The 26,717-nt window shown below is 38.1% G+C and overlaps 1 protein-coding gene across 3 annotated transcripts in view; it reads left to right on the top strand.

Moving 5' to 3' along the window:
- CUNH2orf76 (chromosome unknown C2orf76 homolog) overlaps positions 1 to 26,717 on the top strand; it is a 63,726-nt gene that overhangs the window by 35,368 nt on the left and 1,641 nt on the right. For 2 of the 3 annotated variants that reach the window (XM_032250642.1, XM_032250645.1), the window contains exons 3-5: positions 9,597 to 9,647; positions 12,952 to 12,989; positions 18,875 to 18,956. In XM_032250642.1, the coding sequence (XP_032106533.1) occupies positions 9,597 to 9,647; positions 12,952 to 12,989; positions 18,875 to 18,956 (171 nt within the window). The remainder of the gene's footprint in view (positions 1 to 9,596; positions 9,648 to 12,951; positions 12,990 to 18,874; positions 18,957 to 26,717) is intronic. The other variant, XM_032250646.1, reaches the window with a different exon arrangement.

A 26,717-nucleotide genomic window follows, 5' to 3' on the forward strand; every position in this document is an offset into this window, starting at 1 on the left:
AAAAAAAAAAAAAAAAAAGAAAATGCAGTGTCTGAGATGGGTATACACTGGACAGGACTAGTCTTCAGATTAGATGCTACAGAAGAAAAGATTAGTCAACTTGAAAACATAGCAACAAAACAGTCTAAAATGAAACACGAAAAGACTGGAAAAACTAAAGCAGTGGGGAGGTGTGGGACAACTTCTAGTAGCCAAATATACATGTAATTGGAGATGGTGAAGGAGAGAGGGACAAGGGGACAGAAGATACATTTGAAGAAATAATGGCTGAAAATTGTACAATTATGATGAAAACTAGAGACTCACAGTTCCAAGCAGCTCAACAAATCCCAAGCAAAAGGAACATGAAGAAAGCTACACCAAGGCATACCGTAATCTGATTGCTTAAGTGGTGATAAAGAAAAAAGAGTCTTAGAAACAGCAAGAGAAAAAGAACACATTGTACATAAAAAGGAACAAAGATGAAAATATCAGCTGACTTCTCATCAGAATCAATGGATGCTAGAAAGAAGATGCTGGAGTAAGTTCTTTAAAGCAGTTAAGGAATGAAGGCAACATGAAGATGTTTTCAGACATACCAGAGCGGGAAGCTTTCATCACCTGGAGAGCTGTACTGTAAGAAGTGTTAGAAGACCTTCTTCAGGCATAAGGAAAATGATACCAGATGGAAATCTGGATGTACACAGAGAAATAGAGAATACTGGAAATGGTAAATTGAATAAATATAAAATATTTTTTCTCATTTTAAAAATAATTAAAAAATATGTTTGGGCATTTAAAGAAACATAATAACAATGTATTATGGGTTTTGTGGGAAATTTATGACAGCAGTAGCATGAAGTTCAGCAGAGGAGGAATGGAAAAATCTTTTGCTATTACAAAGTGTTATAGTATCATTTGGAGGTAGACTGATAAAGATGTTTACTGTAAACCTCAAAGCAACTCCCGCCTCCTAATTCCACAATCTAAGGGCTACAGCTAATGAGCTAACAAAAGAATTAATATGGAATCATTAAAGATTGTCAAATAGACAATCCAAAAGAAGATAGAAAAAAAGGAATTAGAGAACACATGGACAAATTAAAAAGAATAGCAATACTTTAGCCATATCAATAATCACATTAAAAGTAAATGGTCTAAATACCCCAATTAAAAGACAGACATACCATGGGAAGTTTCAATTATATGTTGCCTATAAGAAATGTACTTTAAAGATAAAAATCAAGAATAGAAGGACGAGAAAGTTATACCATGCTAATATGAATCCAGAGAAAGGTGGAGGGACTATGTTAGTGTCAGATGAAGTAGATTTTAGAGCAAAATATTACTAGGGATAAAACTATCACTACATAATGATAAAAGCATCAACTAAGAGGACATCACGATGCGCCTAACACAACAGAATTCCAAAATAAATGAAGTAAAAATTCATAGAACTGCAGGGAGAAAACATGAATGGAGTAAATAGAAAATCAGAAAATCAGTAAGGATCCAGAGAACTTAAAAACACTAGCAACCCAGTCAACTGAATTGACATTTAGAGAATCTTGCATCCAACAATAATGGAATGTACACATTTCTTTCAAATGCGCATGGAACCTTTATCAATAGTCTAGACTTCATGCTATAAAATAAGTCTTAATAGATTTTAAAGGATTCAGATTAGACAGTGTCTGTTTTCTGGCCACAATGGAATTAGATTAGAAATCAATAATGGAAAGATCTTTGGAAAAATCTCCAAATGTGTGGAATCCAAATAACACACTTCCAAATAGCCTACAGGTCAAATAAAAGATCAAAAGGGAAGGTATTTTGAACTGAATGGAAATGAATATACAACTTTTCAAATTTCGGGGTTGCATGTAAAACAGTATTTAAAAGAAAGTCTATAGTACTAAAACATCTAAATTTTAAAAAAGGGTTTAAATCAATGATTTCAGTCTTTATGTTAAGAAACTAGAAACAGAAAAGCAAATTAAACCTAAATCAGAATAAAAGGAATAATAATGATCGCAGCAGAAAATAGAAAAAGCATAGAGTTAAATCAATAACAGTCAAAGTTGGTTCTTTGAGATCAATAAAATTGAGAAAGCTCTAGCCAGACTGATCAGGAAATAGAGAAGACACAAGTTATCAGTATCAGGAGTGAGAGTTGTCATATCACTGCAGACTTTCTACAGATATTATAAGAATAATAAGGGAATATTCTTAACAATTTAATGCTAATAAATGCATTATCCTAGATAAAGTGGACAAGTTGCTTGAAAGACCCAAACTATCAAAGCTCACTCAAAAAGAAACAGATAGCCTGAACAACTCTGTATTTTAAAAGGAATTATGGTTAAAACAACACTTCCGCAAAGAAAGCTCCAGGCCCAGATGGTTTCACTGGTATATTCTACCATATTTTTAAGAAACAAATAATTTCAATTCTATAGAGATTCTTCCAGAAGAAGGATGGGAGCCAGGCACGGTAGTTCTTTCCTATAATCCCAGCTATTCAGGAGGCTGATGCAGGAGGATCTCTTGAGGCCAGAAGTTTGAGACCAGCCCAAGCAACATAGGGAGATACTGTATCTTAAGAAAGAAAAATGGCAGGGGGGATATTTTTCAATTCGTTCTCTGAGGCCATTGTTACCCTGATATGAAACTAGAGAAAGTTGTTAGAAGAAACTAAAGCTACCAACCAATATCTGTCATGAATGGAGATGTAAAAATTCTTACCCAAACTTTAGTAAATCAAATCCAACAATATTTAAAAAGGATAATACATCATGAGTGTGTTAGTCTGTTTGCATTGCTATGAAGGAATACCCAAAGCTGGGTAATTTATAAAGAAAAGAGGTTTATTTGGCTCTCAGTTCTGCAAGCTGTACACAAAGCCTAGTGCTGGTATGTGCTTCCAGTGAGGGCCTCAGGAAGCTTACTGTCATGGTGGAAGGCAAAGGGAAGTCAGCATGCCACATAGCATGTCACATGAGAGAGGAAGCAAGAGAGAGGGAGAAGATAGCAGGCTTTTTTTTTTTTTTGAGACAGAGTCTTGCTGTGTTGCCAGGCGCCAGGCTGGAGTGCAGTGGCACAATCTCGGCTCACTGTAATCTCTGCCTCCTGGGTTCAAGCAATTCTCCTGCCTCAGCCTCCCGAGTAGCTGGGACTACCGGTGCGTGTCACCACACTCAGCTAATTTTTGTATTTTTTTAGTAGAGATGGGGTTTCACCAGGCTGGCCAGGATGGTCTCAATCTCTTCACCTTGTGATCCATAAACAACTAGATCTTACATGAGTAATAGAGGACGAACTCATCCATTATATCATGGAGAGCACCAATCCAAACACTTCTCACTAGGCCCATCCCCAACATTGGAGTTACGTGGCAACATGAGATTTGGAGGTGACAAAACATCCAAACTATATCAATGACCATGTAGGGTTTATCCTAAGAATGCAGTGCTGGGTCCACAGGAAAAAAAAATAATAATAAATAAAAATAAATCATGTAATTCATCATATTAATAGTGAAGAAAAGAAAACTGTAAGATTATTTTAATTGAAGACAGAATCCAAAATCCATTCCTACTAAAAACTCTTTTCAAGCTGGAAATAGAAAGGAACTTCCTCTACCTGATGGAGGGTATTTGTGAAATGAAAAACCATTGCCTAACGTCATACTTAATAGCGAAAGACTGAGTGCTTTCTCCCAAGGTAGCAACGTCTGCTCATCATCACTGCTATTCAACATTGTACTGTGGTTCTAGCCAGTTCATTAAGGCAAGAAAATGAAGTAAAAGGCAACCCTGTTTCAAAGGAGGATGTGAAACTGTCATTATTCACAGGCAATATGATTATGCAGAAAATCCTACGAAATCTATACAAATGCTACCAGAACTTACAAACTGAGCTTAGCAAGGTTATAAGATACAACATCAGTATACAATAATTAATTGTACTTATAGTTACAAGCAATATACAGTGGGAAACTGAAAAAAATAAAACATCAAAAAACATGAAATACTTAGCTACATTTGATAGAAGTGTGAGACTTTTACTCTAAAAACTTTAAATATCACTGAGAGAAATTTAAAGAGAGCTAAGTAAATGGAGACATATACTGTGGATCAGAAAACTCAAAACTGTGAAGATGCCATGTCTCAAACTGTGGTATTGATTCCACTCCCAATCAAAGTTGCAGCAGGCTTATTTTCCCTTTCAGATAATACCAAGCTTATTCTAAAATTTATAAGGAAAGGCAAAAGACCTAAAATAGTCTTAACTCACAATAAGAAAAGAAAAAAAGTTGAAGAAATCATACTACCCGATTTCATGACTTACTGCTATGAAGTTACAGTAATCAGTACTGCATATGTGGTATTGGTGTGTAGATAAACATATACATTAATGGGAAGCAGAGTCTAGAGACAGACACACAGATGTGTTACATTAGTTTTTGCTCAAGGTATTTTTGAGGAGACTGTATTTTCCAAACAAGGTATTAGAACAATTTGATAGCCATATGCAAATAAATGAACCTCAATGCTTACCTCCCACCATGTACAAAAATAACTCAAAATTGGCCAAGACCTAAATGTAAAAGGTAAAACTATAAAACATCTATAAGAAAACAGCAACAAACCTTAGAGACTTTGATTTTCATCAAAATTTCTTAAATATAGCACAATAAACATAAACTATAAAAGAAAAAAATCAATTGGGCTTTAGCAAAATTAAAATCTTTTCAGAATATACTGAAAAGAAAATAAAACCAAACCACAGATGTGGAGAAAATATTTATAAAACATATATCCAACAAGGAACTATTATTTAGAATAATTATAATTAAAACCAAAACCAAAACCTCTTATAACTCAATATAACTCAATAAGAAGACAACACAGTTAAAAGTGGGCAAAAGATTTGAATAGACACTTCACTAAAGAAGACATGCATGGCAGATAAGCATATTAATACTCATCATTAGTCTTTAGTGAAATGGAGATTAAAACCACAATGAGATTGTACAACACATCCACAAGATTGACTGAAATTAAAAGGAGTAACCGTAGCAAGTTTTGGCTAGCATGTGGAAGGACTGGAACTCTCATATACCACTAGTGGGAATATTAAAAGGAACAGTCAGTCACTGCTCTGTCTCCCCTAGGCTGGAGTGCAGTGCTGCAATCATAGCTCACTGCAGCCTTAACTCCTGGGTTCAAGTGATTCTCCTGCCTCAGCCTCCTGAGTAGCTGTGAATACAGACACCATCATGTGTTTTTTGTTTTTTTTTTTTTTTTTGAGATGGAGTCTCACTCTGTCACCCAGGCTGGAGTGCAATGATGCGATCTCGTCTCACTGCAACCTCTGGCTCCTGGGTTCAAATGATTCTTCTGCCTCACTCTCCTGAGAAGCTGGGATTACAGGTGTCGCCACCACGCCCAGCTAATTTTTATATGTTTAGCAGAGATGGGGTTTCACCATGTTGGGCAGGCTGTTCTCCAACTCCTGATGTCAGGTGAGCCACCTGCCCTGGCCTCCCAAAGTGCTGAGATTACAGCTATGTCTTTGTTTAACTTTTGTTTTTGTACAGACTGGTCTTGAACTCCTGGGCTTAAGCGATCCTCCTGCCTTGGCCTTTCAAAGTGCTAGGATTCCAGGTATGAGCCACTGCACGTGGCCAGCAATTTCTTAGAAAGCTAAACATATACCTGCCATATGATCCAGCCTTTCCACTTCTAGGTGGAATGAAAGTATATGCCTGTGAAAACTGAAAGTAACTGTCTCCATATGAATGTTCCCAGCTTTATTTGTAATAGTGCAAAATAGCAGTGTTATACTATTAGCACAATTATGCTCTTTTAGCATAAGGAACATGTTTGCTTTTTTCCACTTCCTTTGCAGGCATCTTTATGTGTATTTTTGCTAAAGCTCTTATCTCACCGGAATGTGTCTAACATCTAATCTGTCTTTCTACCACTGTGGAAGATAACTGCTTTAGTTCCCACCCTTCTCAGTGCTTCAGGAGGGGAGACGAGAGGGCTGGATTCTGGTCCAAGCTCTTGACACCTTGGGCTGACCAGGCACTTCCTGAGACCTCAGTGTTCTCCTCTGGCAATTGTAGGCATTAAATTACATGTATTCTTTCATGGACGTTTTTGAGCACATGCTGTCTACCAGGCACGATTTTAGGTCCTGACAACACAATGAAGAAAACAGGCTGCGGTCCCTGCCCTCATGGAACCAGTTTGTGTTAATTTGTTATGTGCTGGACATGGTCCTAGGTTTTAAGAGGACAGCCCATGTTTTCTTTTTTCTTTTTTTTTGAGACAGAGTTTTGTTCTTCTTGCCCAGACTGGAGTGCAAGGGCGCGATCTCGGCTCACTGCAACCTCCGTCTCCTGGGTTCAAGTGATTCTCCTGCCTCAACCTCCCAAGTAGCTGGGATTACAGGCAGGCACCACCATGCCTGGCTAATTTTGTATTTTTAGTAGAGATGGGGTTTTTCCATGTTAGTCAGGCTGGTCTCGAACTCCTCACCTCATGTGATCCACCTGCCTCGGCCTCCCAAAGTCCTGGGATTACAGGCGTGAGCCACAGCACCCGGCTGACAGCCCATGTTTTTATCTCCAGGAATTTATGTATTTATAGGAAATGGAGACAAAAATAAGTTAAAAGACGAAACTATAAATGTAAAACATGTTATGAAGGAAACAATATCAGAGGAGACCCTGGTTTAGGCAGGATTGTCAGAAGAGGTGGCACTTCAGTTAAGATTTAAAGGCAGGAAGAGAAAAGGTGCTCACTGTGTCCTGGTCATTGTCTCTTCTCTCAGAAGTCTGGACTGAACATAAGACTGATTTGATTTCTTCAGTCGTAGACATCTCTAAATGATAATAGCTTCATGGGGCCATCTGTTCTTCACCTCACCGCTTTCTTCAGGGAGCTCCATTGTCTAATTCAGGATATATAAATGGCAATACATTAAATGGAATTAATTCTTCTTTCTGATGTTTAATGAATACGACTTTGGCCCATAATTCACAAATGATTGAGGCACAAGAAGAATAAAGTGAAGTGTGTATCCGCTGGTAAGCCTAAGCCAGAGATTTCATAAACTGGTGTCTAGCAGGCAAATCCTGAATCCAGAGAGGTTTCTCTTGGCCTATAGTATTTTAAAAGTTAAGAAATTTCACCTAAAACCTTAGACTTATGGCATTGTCATTTAAATCTTTAGGTGTGGCCACTCCAGGCTCATGTTCCTACAGCCCTGTGATCAGTCAGTACTGACTGGCAGAGCCCCCTTTGATGGGCGCGTGCTCTCAGATCTCACTGCTTCTCCTTGTTTGACCTGCTTCACTCACCTGTTGTCACCTGTCTGGCTCTCGTGTGAATCTGTTTGACTACAAATCATCTCAGGGGAATTTTTTTGTTTTGTGTTTAAATATCTGTGCCTGGTACCAGCCGGCTTTGAGTCAGATCCACTTGTGCTGGGCTGGGTGATTCTGATGTGCAGCCAGGGTGAGGACACACTCCTAGGACTGTAGCACTGGGTGTAAATGTACTTTTGTTACAGCATTCACCACTGGAGGACATGCTGTCGGGAGTGGGCGGCTCCTCTTTTACTCTGTTCCTAGGATGCCTGGTAGTAGGTGCTTTAAATACTTGTCACATAAGTGAATTATATTTTAATTTGATATGTATTAGACCTTGGAAAAGCATTTTTTAAAAACCTACATTTCCTGACCAGGTGCAGTCGCTCACACCTGTAATCCTAGCTACTTGGGAGGCTGAGGTGGGAGCATCGCTTGAGCCCAGGAGGTCAAGGCTACTGTGAGCATAATCACATCCCTGCACTCCAGCCTGGGCAACAAAGCAAGACCCTGTCTCAAAAAATCTCTACATTTCTTAATTTAGATATGTGGATTTTTTTTGTTTGTTTATAGTTGTCTTTAGTAGATAACACATTTGTGTGGTTTTAAGATCAAAATGGAAAAAAGAATATAGTGAAAAGTCTCATTTCCCCTTCTGGTCCCTGTCTGACCAGTGCACTAACCCTGCGCCCTCCCCACTCCCCAGTCAGCAAGTACAAGCAAATCCAACCATATATTCTCATTTTACCCCCTTTTTACCCTAAAGGTAGCTTCCTAAAAATGATGTTCTCTCTTTAGCCTTGACATAGCTTGAAGATGTTATCGTGCTAGTAGAGAGCTTCCTTTTCTTTTTTCTTTTCTTCCTTTTTTTTTTTTTTTTTTTAACAGTTGAAAAGTATTTTTCATTGTTTGGGCATAATATGATTTACTTAACAAGTACCTAATTGAAGTACATTTGGATTTTTCCTTACATTTCTGCTGTGAGCAATGCTGCAGTTAATACCCTTCTCTGTATGTCATTTTATAATCACATATGTGCATAGTATAGCTCTATGGTAATAAATTTCTGGCTGGGTACAGTAGCTCACACCTGTAATCCCGGCACTTTGGGAGGCCAAGGTGGGCAGATTGTTTAAATTCAGGAGTTTAAGACCAACCTGGGCAACAAAGTGAGACCCTGTCTCAATCAATTAATAAATTCATTCATTCACTCATTCATCCTGAAGTGGAATGGCTAGGTCAAGGAGTATACGCAAATGTAATTTTGATATATGTTATACATTTCTCTGTTAGGTGTTGTACCAGTAGATCTTATTAATTAAAATTAGCACTGGCATTTGGAATATGTTTTTAAAAGAATATTTACTGTGTTTTGTTTTGTTGTCTTTGTGGAGTTAGAGGAGTTATTTTGTTGGTTATATGAATTTTGGTAAGAGTAGTAAGATTGTTCTAGATCATTGGTTTCCACTAATGGCCAAAGACTCATAAGGGGTTCTCAGATTCATATGCTAAACAAACATCAGCTATATATATATATACACACACACACACATATATATGTCTTCCATATATATATGTATGTCTCACACAAGTGTGTTAGTATATATTTTAGCTATACATAGATACTGTTGTCTTTAATGAAATTAAAAATTATTTTAATAATGTTACTGAAGTCTTAGTTCAGATAGTAACAGCTCAACATCCTGTCAATGGCCCTAATATTTTAGATGGTGATATGGTTTGGCTGTGTCCCTACCCAAGTCTCATTTTGCATTGTAACTGCCATAATCCTCACCTGTCATGGGAAGGACCTGGTGGGAGGTATTGAATCATGGAGGTGGGTTTTTCCCATGCTGTTCTTAATGATAGTGAGTGTCATAAGATCTGGTGGTTTACAAAGGGCAGCTCCCATGCACAGACCCTCTTGCCTGGCGCCATGTAAGACGTGCCTTTGCTCCTCCTTCACTTTCCACCATGATTGTGAGGCCTCCCCAGCGCATTAAACATCTTTTTTTAAAAAAATAGATTACCTAGTCTTGGGTATTTATTTATAGCAGTATGAAAGTGAACTAACATAGATGACCCTTGGATTTCAGTGGTGTATTCATTCTATGTTCTATCAGTTTTTTCAAAGTAACTTAGTCTGTAGATAGAGAAGAATAGAATCAACAGACTATGCATGTTCTATGAGTGCCTATTTGCTTATTGTGTAATAAAAATAATCTTTCTCTTGTAGATGTCCCTTTAAGGACCAGTCTGCCACCACCATTCAGAAATTATAAATATGGTAACCATTTTTTTATTTTTTAAAATATATATGAATACAATTTTGCATTAGTTTGTTACAAACTTAAGTTTTGTTTTCAAAAATGAATTGACTATCTGTAAATGAAAACCAATCTGGAAGTTTGCTTAGAAATATAGGAATCTTATTATATTGCTCAAGTCAATTGTAATAGGAAGTGGAATATTTGCAAGGAATAGCATGTTTGGCAAAACTGTGTTTAAAATGCATTTCTCTGCCAGGTAATTAGAAAAGTAAAAATGAGAGAAGACTAAGAATTAAAAGAAGGGATTTAACATTTTAAATGCCAATGATTTGAGCATATTATATAGTAGTTTTATATGGTACAATTGATGATTTCAAAATGGAGTAATAAGGCAAGAAGCTAGATGTCATTCATGATGGCACAGTTATTAACCTTCAGCAGAGTGACACTCACAAAAAACTTTGAATTTGAAATTTCATTTGAAAGGTATGATGCACCTAATAAATATTTCTGTTAATTGGTGCAGACATTTTAAAGTGTCAATTTTTTATTACCTTAGATTATTTTTTTTTTGGAGTGGCTTTTCATTCTGTTCTCATTTGATAGAACAACTTATGACCTAAAATCCTTTGAAATCACAGGCTTCACCATGTGTATGCATTTTAATATCCAGAAACTAATTGTGAGGTTAGAAGGGGTAGTCAAGCAGAAGTTGAAGGCACTGAGTGGAAAGCACTTTGATTTATTGGGCTTAAAGAATTTACATACTCAATATTGAATAAGAGAAAGGAATAAAAAGCATGATTAAGGTAAATACGAAACTTCTCAATTGTGGCTTTCAAGGCTTTCAAAGTATAATGTCTTGAAATATAGCTTTAAACTTGCATCAACTTACAGATGCCATTTTAAATGAGAATAGTTACATATGGTTTCCTTTTTCATGGTGTGTGTTTTGTGTACGTGTATGCAAAGCTGTGTTCCATGTAAGTTCTTTTGAAAGAAACTTTATATGGTAAAAGCATTAGAATATCCAAGTTGCTTAGCATTATTGTGGTAGATAATGTACCTTTTAGGCTATTCTATCTTATTAGCATCCTTCTGTCCTAGAATTTCTATACTATTCAGATGAATTTCGGAAAAAATGAATACATTTATCTATGAAGAAATTATAGAACCACTTGAGTTTTGATAGACTTCAAGTGGCTTTGTCTGAGTTTGGCTCTTTAACAATCTTCCGCTTTGTGTTGAACAAGAAAGGCTGTAGTATTATTGTCACCTGTCATTGCCATCCAGATTGCCACCTCACGGTCTGTGGGACAGAGCACTTTGTTGGCTATTAGGGAGTGGAAAGAGTGCGGAGTCAGATTTCAGCTTTGCCAGGTACTATCTCCCTTCCCTAGGGCAAAGGGCTGGTTCTCTCTGCCACCAAGAGCCTGAGATTTCTCAGAGCCCTCCTCCCATTTAATTGGCATCCACATCTATTGACTGACCACGTATGCTACTCATCTTTAAATTCCTATTGTCTAGACAGGAGGGCACACAACAATGTGGTTGTTGTAAAGTGTGGATTGCTCATCCCTATCTATTTCATAAAGTTGTGTGTGATGCTCCACAAATATAAGATGCTATGTTTATAAGGTTGTTTTCCTCAAGGAATTTGTATGAAGGAAACAATGCCCACAGGTGTTGTTTGTGATAGTTACAAGGATTATTTTAAAGATGGAAGAACAAGGGAAGTAGCTTATTCAGCACAGAAAGGGACATTAATACATCTCTTTGCTGGTTTGTCATTTCTCCTTTCTTACCCACTCCTCATGCCACACCCCTTTCTGTTGGAGAGAAAAATCTGGGAAAAACTTCTGTTCAAAACATTCTTTTTCTGCTAAAATATATAGCCATTTAATTGTGTGTTGGCCAAACCTATTAGAACAGCAGGATTTCTAGTTTAAAGGCTTATTAGCAAAATATATAGAACGTAATTAATATTTAGTAAGGTCCGACTATAGTTTTGCAGGTCGATTGTAATAGGCTGAACTCCTGTTATTTAAAAAATTACTATTGGCTTCTCTCACTTGTCTCAAATAATAAACATATCTATGGTAAGATAAAGAGCATGATAGATAGCTGAAAGTCAACTTTATTTTCTTACACACATTGTAAGCTTACTTTTAGCAACTGTGGTCTCTTTACATCCCTAATATGCGTATTTTACTTAGGTTATATTTATTTTTATTTCTTAGGAATGCAGAGTCTGAGGATTATGTTGACCTTGTAAGAAAAATTGTAATAGATAACTGAAAGTTGACTATTTAAAATAATGATCAAATTCAGGGTGCTAGTTCTTATCTCGTTAACCACCTTATTCTGTATTATGAGAACATAGTTAAATAAGGTCTGTTTTTAAAATAGATTCTTTCATTTCATGTCACTGTTGGAATTCCTTGTTACAATGTGATTGATAAGAATGAGTTTCAGATTAAGGTTGGGAGTTTAGTCAATAATACATTATAATCATAATGCATTCATTAAATGGTTAAATAAAAGTGAGTGAAGAATTGGAAACTTTCTGGATTTCAACCTGTTGAATGGCTGCATAAATTATATAATTAAGGGCTGATTGATTGTTGCTGAGTTAGAATTTTACCCAAGTAAGGAGAAATTACTTACTGGAAATGCACAGGGTAGCCCGACTTTAAGATAAACAGATTAAAGAGTGAAGTTGGGTTTGAATAGAGCACATTAAATGGTGTGAGCCCGTGCAGTATTTACAAACCAGGAGGCAGATATTAATATTCTTGGGGCATTAGCAGCCTTGCTCAGATGACTGGTGGTCCCAGATACAGTGTTTGAATTCTGAGATGGTAACACCTGTATCATCATTTGCTCTTGTCATTGTATCTCATCTGAGTAGATTTTTTTGAACTGCATTTGTTAATGTCTATTTTCAGACTTTTTTTCTTTTTACATTATTTGCGAATCCTGATCTGTAGTGACTCCAAAAAAACAAGATACAGTAACGAGATTCTCTTGTCTCCCATGCTAAGAAAAAATGTGCTGAGTTGACATAAAATTCTGACATACACTGCTGTGTGTCAAAGACCAAGGCTTTAAAAGACAAAGAAAGATCTTTTACTTCAATTTTAATTATCTATAAAAGTAATTTTTCTTTTACTGTATAGTATACTTCTAAGTGAGTCTGGATATAAAACAAGAACTTACACTTCTCAATTTCATAACCACCCTCTACTCTACTCATTTTAATAATTTGAAAAAAAGTTTAGAATAAACTGTGTAAAAAGATAACTTGCTTTTTTCTTTCAGATACACTAAAGATTATTCATCAAGCCCATAAATCAAAGGTATGTTCCAAAGGTACAGCATCTGGCACATAGCAAGTAATCAATGTTGGTTGAATTTGGGAATAAGTGAATGAATACATGTACATCTAAAATATTTCCCATTATAATAGCGCTTTTTATTTTGTAGGTACCCTTTCTACCACCTTAGCATTTTCACTGAAGATAAAATAAGCTGTTTCCCTGTTAGTAGTAGGTCCTTTTTAAAAAAGTGTTAATTTTAAAAAAAAGTATACCATATTTTATTTATGAAGCACTTATTTAACATAAAATAAGCATAAAACTTGGAAAAGTGAATTCATTTTACAGATAAAAGAAACTACTTATTACTTCTCAATCCAGTCTCTTGGATTTTCTTAATTCTGTACCAGAACAAAAGGGCCAGAAGCCGACGCAAATAATTCACTTGTTCTGATTTGATCCTTGCTGTGTGTAAGAGAAGGCACAGAACTGTGGCTCTGGGAGCACACCTTTTAGCTCCACCAAGGTCATGGCCTACAGTTCTGAAGTTGTTTTTCCCAAAGAGAGCTGTTTGTTTATGGGTTTGTTGTGTGTTTATATTTCTGTTTTTATGAAGCCGCAATCAAAGATTTGTTTATCATACACACAGAGCAGAGTGATCTTTTATCTTTAATCACAGTGGCCTTCTATAGAGTCCTCATTAAAGTCCTTTTGGCCTCCATCCAGAAGCTAAGCAGAGTAGGACTTGGCTGTTCACTGAAGCAGTAATCTTACCGTATTATATAAACTATTCAGGAACAAGTTATTATTCATAATATCCCAATACACAATGCCTGACTCATCAGAGTTTTTCCATAACAATTTTTGAATGAAGTATTTATGAATTTATTTTATTTCATTGTCTTCTCTAGTTGTAGATGTACTCTATACACTCAATCACCTTTCAAATAAATGAGTATCACAGATCACAAGAAAATGGAATGAGGGTGTGCCTATTGACTATTGATTAGTAACTGTATTTTAAAATTTATTTAATTTTTTTTTTTTTTTTTTTTTTTGTAGCTTAAAACAACACACATTTATTCTCTTCCAATTCTGGAGGTCAGAAGTCCAAAATCAGTTTTACTGAGCAAAAGCCAAGGGTTTAGTAGGATTGGTTCCTTCTAGTAACTTCATTTTTTACACCAAGGATTGTATATACCAATTTTACAATATCTGTTGTGAAATGTCTCAAAATGTCATGCTCACACGCGTCTGGGGCTGTGCTATGGAATCTGCCCTTTTGATTGGTACTAGAATGTAAGGCCACTGTATTTGGACTTCGTCCAATTTTTCTTCTTTGGGACAGGAATGTTTTCAACCTCGTTCCTAAAATGTAGAGAATAGGAAATGTCCTATTGTATATTTTTATATATTATATATATCTAAAATACAAATATAAATATAAAATAAAGTTAAAACAGTATGCTCTTTGAAAAGGTTTTGAGCGAAGTGTGTCCCCATTCTCCATTCATTGCTGGATAATTTACATTGTTTGGCTTTTCATATGCTCGTGTTTCTGAAAAGGAGTAAGTAGTAAATTATTCCTTTATCTTAGTGAAGACATAGTTCATGTTCAAATTATCAGTATTATAACATTTTTAAAAAGCTGGAAATTAAAACAAAAAAAATCTTAGAATTGTTACTTATATTTAAGACATACATTTCACACCGCAGGTTCTGGTTTTAAAATTAGGGCTTGTTTTTCCAGTTGAACAATGTATTTGTTTAAGGGAGATTCCCAAAACAATTAAGTCACTTAGAGTGCTTCTGGAATCTGGCTTTCTAAACTTCATCCAAACCATAATGATGCTAGTTAAATACAGACTGTATTACGCCCTGGGGATGGCTCTGCAAGTTTCTGCTTCAACTTTTGTCAGGAAAGAGTTCAATATATTTTTACAGATATAGTTTTAAAACTTCAGAGAAACTTCATCCACCTGTCCTCATTTGTGCCTTATCCAGCTCACAGTCGTTTTTCTCATTGCCAAGTGATGGTTGTCCTTTCCTTTTCTGTTTCCCGTCTGCAGGGTCTGTGGCATTGCTGGCCTGCCCTGTCAGTGTTCCAGCTCAGCTGTAACTTTAATCTCCTTCATCAGCCAAAAGGGGAGACTTCTAAATAATTCCTAAGTCTTAATAAACTCATTCATAAAAGGCATTTTCCCCATTTTCCTAATTTTCTAGGCTTAGAGACTTTCCTGATTATAATTACTAGATATCCTTAGAAATTTCTTCCCATTCCCACAATAAAAAGACTGACTGCATACCTTCCCACCAGAGCCTCTTCTCTCAATCTCTCTCTTTCTCTCTCTCTCTCTCTGTGTGTGTGTGTGTGTGTGTATGTATTATGGATGATAATCAGTGTTTGGTTTATAAAGTCGCAATAATTTGTATTAAAAAGATTGAAATAACAGCTTTAATTTCCATCTTATGTGTGGACATTGTACCCTGGAATAAACTTTATAAGAAATGTGCAATGTCTTAAAAAAAAAAAAAACTTAAAAACTTAAAATGAGGCTGTCCTTCCTTACCCCTTACCACACATATACTTGAAAATATAAATCTAAACTCTGGGATTAATTTTTCAGACCCATTAAAGTGAACTCCTCTCAAGATCTGTGCATTTTATTGTGTGAAACTGTACTTCAGCTTAACAAAACAAAACCTGCTATGAGGGTTCCAAAATAAGATTTAAATAGAAATGCTTAGGATATTTTAAATAGGAAGATGCAACAGCATAAAATCAATTCTCTCTTAATTTACATATTTAATGCTGCCCCAATAAAATACAATACTTGTGTATATATGTAAACTAAAGAAGCTGATTTTTAAATCAGTATGTGAAAAATAAGAATAATCAGAAGAATTCTGAAAAAGAGAAATGAGAGTAATTAGCGCTAACATTTAAGACATATTATGAAACTATAGTAATTAGAACAGTATGGCACTGTCATGTGACCTGGTAATTTAATGGCACAGAATTAAAAGTTCAAAAATAGACCCCAGTATTTTAAAATATGGAAACGGAATGTATAGTAAATATGGCATTTCAAGTCTTTAAAGAAAAGATGGAGACTTGATAAATGGTATTTGAATAATGGGGTAAACATCTAAAAAAACAGCTAGGTTAAATCCATGTATTTTTCTTTATGCCAAAATAAATACCCCTTGGATTAAAAAATTAAACCCATAGATGAGGATAGAGATGAAACAGATGAAACATGGTTTGATAATTTGTTCAAGTTGGGTCACGGGTACAGGGCAGGGGGCTTATTTTCTGTATATAATTATATTTGACATTCTCCATGATGAAAAATTCAAAAAATAAAATTAATGAAAACATTTGAAGAGAACAGGGAATTTAAAAAATATTGGAGTGAGGAAAGTTTTTCTAAGTATGACAGAAAACTGAGGAAACAATATGAGACTGGTACATTTTACTTCATTCACTAACTTATTCCACCAAAATTTATTTAACACCTTCTGTGTAAAAAAAAAAAAAACAAAAAACAAACAAACACTGAGAATGGCCGGACGTGGTGGCTAATGCCTGTAATCCCAGCACTTTGGGAGGCCAAGGTGGGCGGATCACAAGGTCAAGAGATGGAGACCATCCAACATGGTGAAACCCTGTCTCTACTAAAAATATAAAAATTAGCTGGGTGTGGTGGCACGCACCTGTGGTCCCAGCTACCCTGGAGGCTGAGGCAGGAGAATCGCTTGAACCCGGGAGGTGGAGGTTGCAGTGAGCTGAGATCGTGCTACTGCACTCCAGCCTGGCGACACAGTGAGAGTCCTTCTCCAACCACACACACACACACACACAGAGAGAGAGAGAGAGAGAGAGAGGGAGAGGGAGAGAAAGAGGGAGAGAGAGAAAGAGGGAGAGAGAGAGAGAGAGAGAAAGCAAGGAACACATGGAAACTAGGGGAAATTTTTCTAACGTAGAAGAGGCTGAATTTCCTTCACCTATGGAGATATTCTGCAACTCTGAAATTTTCTAACTTATAGAAGAGGCTGAATTTCCTTTGCCTATGAAGATACTCTGCAACTCTATTGGCTAAATTAGACTACAACTCCATACTTAACCCACAGCTGTCAGATTGGCAAGAATCAGAAGGCTTTGCTAACACACTATGTTGGGAGGGTGTCAGAAGCAGGTCCTCTCCATGGTCCCGTCCTCCCTGGAGAACTAGATAGCTGGTGGATGGGGATTGGGAGGAGACTGACTTTTCACTTTCTATTCATATGTGCTTGGAGAACTTTGTATAATGAGTAGATATTACTTTTTTTTTTTTTTTTTTTGAGACAGAGTCTCACACTGTTGCTCAGGCTGGAGTGCAGTGGCATGAACACAGCTCACTGAAACCTTTGCCTCCCAGGTTCAAGATATCCTCCTGCTTCAGCCTCCTGCGGAACTTTTTTTTTTTTTTTTTTTTTTTTGATAGCGATGGGGTCTTGCCATCTTGTTCAGTCTGGTCTCAAACTCCTGAGTTCAAACAGTCCTACTGCCTTGTCCTCCCAAAGTGCTGAGATTACAGACTGTATTCCCTATTCTAAAATGATTGAGTGAAGTATTTTTTCTTTTAATCTGTATGCTCTGGAATTTAAGCCCCTGTGCTCTGTAGTGAATGAGGTCCATGAATCCTGCATGCCTTGGGCTTCTGATTTGGCTGCTAAGAGGCCTTTCTGTTGACTCTCTGTCTCAGCTGCATTCTAGAAATAGAATATGTTGCGAAACAGGTGTGTTCTGGTTGATGAGTGGTGCTGTGTGCCCAACCAGTGGTCACCTCTTTGTGCTATGTGGGTAGGAGCAGATAGCAACTTTAAATTTTCACTTGTATTTATGGAGTCTCACTGGATTTGTAAATATCACTGGAGAGCACTCTCTTTTACCCCCACCCCAAATCACTTAGAGAAATAGTCCAATTAATGTGACATGGAATCAAATGTTATTTAGCTTGAGCAAGGTTTTTAGATATGTGGACTTTTGGCCATTTGAAGTATACTTGTGGCCAGGCATGGTGGCTTATGCCTATAATCCCTATATTTTGGGAGGCCAAAGTGGGAGGATCACTTGACCTCAAGAGTTCAAGACAAGCCTGGGCAATATAGTGAGATCCCCATCTCTACTAAAAAAAAAAAAAAAAAAAAAAATTAGCTGGTCTTGGTGGCACATGCATGCAGTCCCAGCTACGCAGGAAGCTGAGATGGGAGGATTGCTTGAGCCTTGGAGATTGAGGCTGTAGTGAACCATGAGCTGTGATCACACCACTGGACTCCAGCCTAGGTGACAGATTGAGATCCTGTCTCAAAAAAACAAAACAAAACAAGGAAGAACACTTGATTCTCTCAGAAGTCAGACTGACCAGAGCCGAAAGCTCAGCTCAGCTCTGCTGCTGACCAGGTTAGGAATGACAGGAAGAGATGATGAGGGTGCAACAACAGAACAGTGACAGCTAACAGAGTGTGCTCACCCTGCGAGCAGCACTGCCGAGGGTTTGTATGCTCCATCGAGTCACCCTTACCACAAGGTGATGAGGAAGGGGCTCCCTCCTCCCCTTTTCTACTGATGAGGAAATCGAGTCCTAGAGAGGTCATGAAGCTTGTTGAGAACACACAGCTGGGTGCTGGTGGAGTCTGGATTTGCATCCTGATCTGCATTGACACCCACACCACAGAACTCTCCCCAGTGCTTTACGTGGTGCGTGCACTCGGCAGGTCCTCACTGTGCCTCTGATCACTGCCCTCCTTATGGCCAGGAGAGTGGAATCTACTTAGACTGGTGCTGTGCTGAAAGTCACAACTCTGTGTCTTTGAGAAGTCTCACCAAGTAAGCCCATTAAGTACTGATGAAATGCAGATTTTCTTTCTTTTTTGTTTTTTAGACAAATGAACTTGTGTTGAGTTTGGAAGATGACGACAGACTCCTGCTGAAAGAAGGCAGCACTCTGAAAGCAGCTGGAATCGGTGAGGAAGGGGGCCTTGTGTTGCTGGAGGGGAAACTCACTCTCCTGGGCTATGCTGAGGCCTGGCTGATGGTATTTGGATAACTCACTGGAAAGTAAATGCTGCCCTTGGCCCTCTTGACCCTGCCCGGTAACTGTTCAGAGGAGGAGGACGAGAATGATGTACATTCTGGTCTCTTCACCGAGGGCAAGTAGGTGTCTGCTCTCCAAGTGTGCAGAATGCAAATGGCTCTTTTCAGAAGGCATGGTCAGAACTCCCTTGAGGATCATTTTAAGTGATGGGTTGTTAGTACCAATGTCTACTTACTCTTACTATTGTCACTTGAGCTGATGGTTGGAGAGAAATGGATGTAGTAGAACTAATGAGGAATAATGAAACATGTCGTTGTTTGTATCACATGCACTGTGGTTTTTGATAGTCTTCTGAGTCACTCACGGCTCACCAAGGCATGGAATTGAAAATGGGAGCCTGGTGTGTGCAGCTGGAAAGTACCTGATTGGGCCTTCCAGCCTAGAATGTGCTGTGGTTTTATTATAAAGAAATGTTATCTGACATGTTTTGTGACCATTAGATGTCACTGTTATTCTACGTATATGTAGACCTAAAGCTGATCTGGCAGAAGAGGGAGTGGAGATTGTCAGATAGGTCTGAGTGGTTGAAGGCAGTGTGCTCCTGACACACCTCTGCAGTCAGTGACTGCTGCAGTGTCACAAGCCATGCTGCTGCTTAATTATTAATTAATTAATTAATTTTTTGAGACAGAGTCTCGCTCTCTTACCCAGGCTGGAGTGCAGTGGTGCAATTTCAGCTCACTGCAACCTCTGCCTCCCAGGTTCAAGTGCTTCTCCTGCCTCAGCCTCTTGAGTAGCTGGGACCACAGGTGTGTACCACTTGCTTGCCTAATTTTTATATTTTTTTAGTAGAGATGGGGTTTCATTATACTGGCCAGACTGGTCTCGTATTTCTAAGCTCAGGCGATCCACATGCCTCGGCCTCACATTGTTCTAATTATTTATATGCACTGGTTAAGGAACACAATAAGTGATGTGCACACTGGGAAGCCTGAAATTTTTTTGATGAGTATTCTTTTGAGTTACTTTAATCACATGTATCAGGAAATTACTTCTGATTGACCCATGTGACTAGCATGAATTCCTGACATAGATCTTCCGATTTAAATAGGATCTTAAATAGCATGTTGGGAAATCTTAGACTCGATGTCTGTGTTGACGCCTACAGTATTTGCTAGAATATTCATGTCTTTCCATGTTATGAATATATAAGGTTGTTATTTTGAATAATGATTTAAATTTGGTATTTGTTTCTTCAAATGCTATTTATTATTGTAGTAGGTGGCACCTTTGTGATTGGGGCATGTGGTACCCAGAAGGTAGCCCTGCTTGTTGTTAAAGCATACAGCACAATGAATATTACAGACTGACCGATATTGATGGGGGAATTGACAGACAGCTTCATGGAAAACAGTGGAAAATCCAAAGACTAAAAAAAGGGTAATATTTCACAGGATGATAAAGTTGACATTTCAAATAAAGAAAGAATGATTTAGCCAGAAAATTATGTCAAGCCCATTGCCAAAGCATTCAGGAAAATAAAATTCAAACCCTTATCTCATCTCTTTTTTTATTACAAAATAAATTCTAGATGGGCTAAATGTTATAATGAAAAAAAATTTTTTTAAAGAAAATGTAGTTCAATAATTTCATAATCTTTGGAAAGAGAAGAGCTTTTTAAGAATGACCTCAAAGAGAGAAGCCGTAAAGGGGAAGAAGTGATAGATTTGACTACATAAAAACTAAAAACTCTAAACAGAGTTAAAGAAGAAGCAATAAACATTGAAAAATATTTGCAGCATATGCAACAGATGAAAAGTTATTAGCCTGGGGTCGGGCGTAGTGGCTCACGCCTGTAATCACAGCACTTTGGGAGGCCAAGGTGGGAGGATCACTTGAGGTCAGGAATTTGAGACCACGCTGGCCAACACTGAAACCTCATCTCCTCTAAAATACAAAATTTAGCCAGGCATGGTGACTCATGCCTGTAATCCCAGCTACTCGGGATGCTGAGGCATCGGAAGGTAGCCGTGTCAGTGAGCTGAGATCACACTACTACACTTCAGCCTGGGCAACAGAGTGAGACTCTATCTCAGAAAAAGAAAAAGGAAAAGAAGTTACTAACTTAATAAAGAGCCCTCGTAATTACTATGAAAAAGAAAAATTCTACTGATAGAAGAAGTAACTCACATATGAAAAATAGTTCCACCTTATTTGGAGAGAATGAGTACTTATTAGAAATGAGACATAGGTACTGTTTATATAGTAGAGTCTAGTGTTAAGACTCTAGTCTGGGGCCAGGTGCAGTGGCTCATGCCTCTTATCCTAGCAGTTTGGGATGCCAAGGCTAGTGGATCGCTTGAGTCCAGGAGTTCCAGATTAGCCTGTACAACACAGTGAGAGCTCATCTCTATAAAAATAAAAGTTAGAGTCTGGAGCCAGAGTGCTTGAGTCCAAAACCGGATTCTGTCTCTTACTGTCTGGGTGACCTTGGACAAGCAGGAATTGTTTTAAGATTAGCAGACATGAAAAAAGTGGCATTGCACAGGGGAGTGCATGGTGTAGGAAATGGACACTCTTATACCACTATTGGGAATGAATATGACCTCTGATTTTCTGTAGGTCAGTTTGACTAATAAGACTTTCTCAAGTTTGAATTTCAGTGATATTTGTTTCTAAGTCAACAGGGACAAGCTGTGAGGTTATGATAGGTCTTTCAGAGGGGTGGTAGGGTTAGTCCTGACCTTCCCTTTATGTGAATCACTGAAGTAGTGCTTGATTTATTGAATAGAAATAGAATATACTGTGTGATTCCATTATCGTTTGGGTATTTTTGTTTTTGTTTTGAGACTGGAGTCTTGCTCTGTCACTCAGACTGGAGTGCAGTGGTGTAATCTTGGCTCACTGCAACCTCCACTTCCCAGGTTCAAGCTATTCTGCCTCAGTCTCCCAAGTAGCTGGGATTACAGGCCTGTGTCACCACACCCAGCTGATTTTGTGTTTTTTAGTGGAGGTGGGGTTTCACCATTTTGGCCAGGCTGGTCTTGAACTCCTGACCTCAGGTGATCCACCTGCCTTGGCCTCCCAAAGTGTTGGGATTACCGGCGTGAGCCACTGTGCTGGACCTCATTATTGTTTTAAAATGTTTAAAATATACATGTAAGATTACTGTTTGTATATGGAGAAAAGGTCATATGCCAAAATTATAGAAATGGTTTCTTGAGGTGGCGGCATTGCCCGTGATATTTTCTTTTCTTTGCTGTATTATCTAAGTGCTCTTCTGGTGATTTAAAAAGTTTTCTACAGTTTACATGTATTCCTTGCAATTAAAGGACTTTTTTTTTTTTTGTAAGTATAAACCCATCAAATTGGGGGAAAATTGGTTAGAATGAAGGCTGTGCATTTTGCTTGCCTTCTGGCCTTCTGTAAGCCACTTATCCTCTCTGAAATTCTATTTTGTTTTCTGTAAAAATAGGAATAATGAAACCTATTGGAGAAGGATGTCATGAGGTTGTGTAAAACAATGAGGGCATCGGGAGGGATGTGTGTAAAAGGCCTTCAAGAACAACTGCTTTGTCTGGAAACTGTCCTGGAGAAGGCAATTGGCAAATGTTTTGACTTTACTAAAATATTGAGTTGTTGGTCTCATTGTGATTAATTTCAAACTGACTTATGTAATGAACCATCTGTAAAGGTGAGAAGCAAATCCCCCTTTTTGTCCTCTTACTTTAAGGATATTGGTCCTGGATCAGTCAGATTCTTTTCCCAGATTCTCCACTCATTTCAGGGTGGTATGAGGACTCCAAACTGCCCTCCTGACTGTGGCAAACCAGCAGCTTTGGGCTCAGGGTGACTTGGGTGCCTGCGGGGAGCAATTTTCTCTTTGTTATCTAAAGTGGTGTTGCTATGCTCTTGGGGGCAAGCTGAGGTTATATCTGGGGAAAGGGATGAGGGTACCTGGAGAGCAACAAAAAATTCAAAGCGAGAGTTGAGTTGTGAAAATGATACTTGACATACGTGATTTTTTTTGTTGTTGTTGTTGGAGTCTTGCTCTGTCACCCAGGCTAGAGTGCTGTGGCGAGATCTTGGCTCACTGCAACCTCCGCCTCCCGGGTTCAAGTGATTCTCCTGCCTCAGCCTCTGAGTAAGTGGTATTACAGGTGTGCGCCACCACGCCTGTCTAATTTTTGTATTTTTAGTAGAGACAGGGTTTCACCATGTTGACCAGGCTGGTCTCGAGCTTCTGACCTCAAGTGACTCGCCTGCCTTGTCCTCCCAAAGTGCTTGGGATTATAGGCGTGAGCCACTGCACCCGGCCTGAAATATGTGATTTTTCTAGGGAATTTTCCCTCCCTCAGTGCCATGTCTGGTTAGATTTTTACGAGGTTTAAGAGAAAAATTCGAAGCCTTCCCTGTCTCCCTTTTCACCACTTGATCTTGCTGTAGAGCTGTCACTCTGCTATCACAGTGAGTTGCCATGGGAATAACGCCAGGGTAACAAATTTATCATGGGGACTTTTTTTTTGCTGGAGTTGTGAAAGGAAAAGAAAGGCTGCAAGCGGGGAAATTAGGGGAAAAAACATGTTTGAAGATTTCTTTTCTGACGGAGAAATCCTCTAGTTTGTTCTTTGGCTTTTTATCTGCACTGCAGATCCCGTTGGAGCATTTTACACCTGACGTCAGTGGAAGATTTTGCTGTGGACTCAGTATGAAAATACGTACTTTAAAAAGATTTGCTAGGTGGAAGCAAAAAGAGACTTTTACCTAGAAATATTACTTGTAATTTAAATATTGTTTTTACCTTGTTATCAGCAATTATAGTTTTATGGACTGATTCCCCTAAATAATACATTTACGTGTACGCCTTTTTTTCCTTTAAGTGTTATTTTCTCTCTTTCATTTTGCTACATTCTACGACTGTTGTCTTCCCAACCCAGCCTGCTTAAGAGAGAAACTGTGGCTGAGTAATTCTTCCAAAGCCAGTTGTGTTTCATTGGAAACATTTTAAAACAAGATACAATGTCCAAACCGTAAGTGCTTATCTGAGGAAAGCTTCTTGGTAAGCCAGGCCCTGTAATAATTCCAAAACTCCCTTGTGGTTTGTTTTCATTTTGCGTGTCCCTTCTGTCATCTGCCCCCAACCAGAACTCTGTCTGCATGCCTCACCCCTTTGGGTGATCTTGTCCATTCAGCTATATTGTGGAATTCTGCAGCTCCCCCTTCTCTTTCAGGGTCCATGTTTGATTTCTGTTTCCTTAAGGCGTGGGCCCCTTTCCCTTTTTGTTTCTGGGTAGCGGTGTCTTAGCTCATGCGTGTTTTCTTTCTTCGACAGTACGTTATGGTGGCCATTCTTCACCACTACATAGAAGCAGTGATCGTCTGGTTACTCAGTAATGTGGGTGTCGGGCCCAGGGAACTGGGGGACTCCAGAACCAGGACTCAGAGTACACCTCCACAGAGTGTTTCCCTTTTTACCTCCCCACACCATGGTGGAAATTACAGGCATGTGCCCAGTCTATCAAAGACCAGATTTTTTTTTTTTTTGCTAGTTGTTTTCTTCAAACTGTAGTTTGAAATCTCTGCTAGCAGATCCAAAACAAACATCTGAAACAAGTCATGAAATAAAAGGGACAGCACTTGGGACTTCTGTTGGTGGTAAAAAAAAAACAACTTAGAAATATAGCTCAGCTGCAAGCACGGCTTCGAATGATTTGTAGATTAGGATTTTGTGAAATTTGGGGGGATAGGCTGTACTCCCAGAGTGCGAGAGAGGGTGAGACTTTGTCCGTTTGGTCTCAGATTGCCACAGAAGCCACACCTCACCCGTCATGTATTTTTTTGTCAACAGTCTGCAGTTACTGTCACATGGCAGCCTCCCTGATCACGGATTTTTTTGTATCACAAAGTCAGTCTGTGTGTCTCAGGCTCCTTTTTCCAGACAACAGGGGCTGTGTCTCCTACTGCTTGGTGCTGACTAGCAGGAGGCTAGGGACTCGGAACGTATGGATGAATCCTTGTTGATTGATGAGTTTATTGAGATAAATTAGTTGAAAAGTTTAAATACATTGTATTTATTTTTTCTTGAGATTTTACACTTAAAATCGATTATTCTTGTATTCTTTCATTTAAAGTCATTATTTTCTATTAAAGTGTGTGTGTGTGTGTGTGTGTGTGTGTGTGTGTGTGTGTGTGTGTGTCTGTCTGTCTGGAAGCATTATAAAATTATTAATTTTATATCCAAAGTTTGAAAGCCCTGGCTTGTGTTTATTTCATTAAACTTGAACATCAGTATTAAAATGATCTTACAAATGTATTTGGAGGGTTCTCAGTTTCATTTGATAGTTAGACGAAGGGATGAAGTGGCAGCGTATTTATTGGATTTTAGATTGCACATTCATTTCACATTCCCATGCCAAGGCACTCTGCACCTGACTGCACTGCCGCCTGCAGCACATTTAATTTAAAATCAGGTGCCCTGGGGGACCAGCACAAGGTAGACTTCCTGAGGGTTCATCCCCAGCCAGTTTTAAAGGAGCCATTTTAAATAGTATTTGGGAAGCAGGAATTTAAGGGATAATGGTGGAAAGAGGGACTATGTAGAGGTCTTAAAAATCATTTATAATTGGTTTTCATGTAAATTGGCAAATACATTTGCAGCATAAGTCCTTGAAATCATTCTCTCAAAAATTTTTAGCAGAGTTTTACAGATTTCAAAAAACATTATAGTCCACTTCTGTTTAAGGACCACATTACTAAAATTTAAAATCTATTTAATGTTTTACTTTTGAGTGTTCACAGTAACTTGTAATTTGTGTGTTTTCCAATTTGTTAAGGGTGACAAAAATTTTAAATTAACCTGAGGTATTATACTTTAACCCATTTGTTTACCTAGATTTCCTAAAAAAAAAAAAAAAAAAAAAAGTGCCATCATCTGAAAATAAAATCTTTACACTGCAGATTCTTATTTTGAGTTTATATTATGAGAGCCAGCACAAATGCCTTACGTAAATAATGGATTGATGTTTAAGTTAACTGGACCCAAGAGAACCTATGTGTCAAAACAGAGCTGCTTATTCAGTCCTTGCTTTCCATCAGCTTCTCTGAACCTACTATTGCTGTGCTGAAGAAGTGTACAACATATTAGTTTCTCAAAAGGAGTTCAGATAAATGTCAACTGCAGTAAGCGAAAATTGTAATTACAGTTAGTGTGGATTGAGCGAAGTGCTGTGTGGGCAAAGCCCTGTGTAAAGTTCTGTATGTAAATAGCACATCGAGGATAAGACCTTGCTCTGTGATTATTAAGAACAGGGTGTCTTTTGCACATTCTCCATTAGAAGGTTGATTAGAATCACTTGCAAATTATATAAGTCTACCTCTGGGCATGCTTCCCTTCAAAGAGGGAAACCCCAGGAGCTTTTTGTGTAAAGGATAGATTTCCAAATATCTTTGAATATGGAAGTTTTTGAAGCTTCCTTTCTTGATTGTCTTTTTCCCACTGATGCCAAGTGTGGAGTCTTTTACCCATTCTTTTAGATGCCACTTGCTTGTAAAATTTAACTGTACCTTAGCTCACCGTCTGCACGGGGTGCATCTTTTTACAGCCCCTCCTTATTGATCTCCATTTTCTCTCTGCTGTATTCCTCACAAGCTCCTTGTGATTCAAGGTTGCAATCTGATTTTCATCTACTCA

The sequence above is a fragment of the Sapajus apella genome, unplaced genomic scaffold (genome assembly GCF_009761245.1).
Source record: "Sapajus apella isolate SASKATOON/1434 unplaced genomic scaffold, GSC_monkey_1.0 scaffold72, whole genome shotgun sequence".
In the NCBI taxonomy this organism is placed as follows: Eukaryota; Metazoa; Chordata; class Mammalia; order Primates; family Cebidae; genus Sapajus; species Sapajus apella.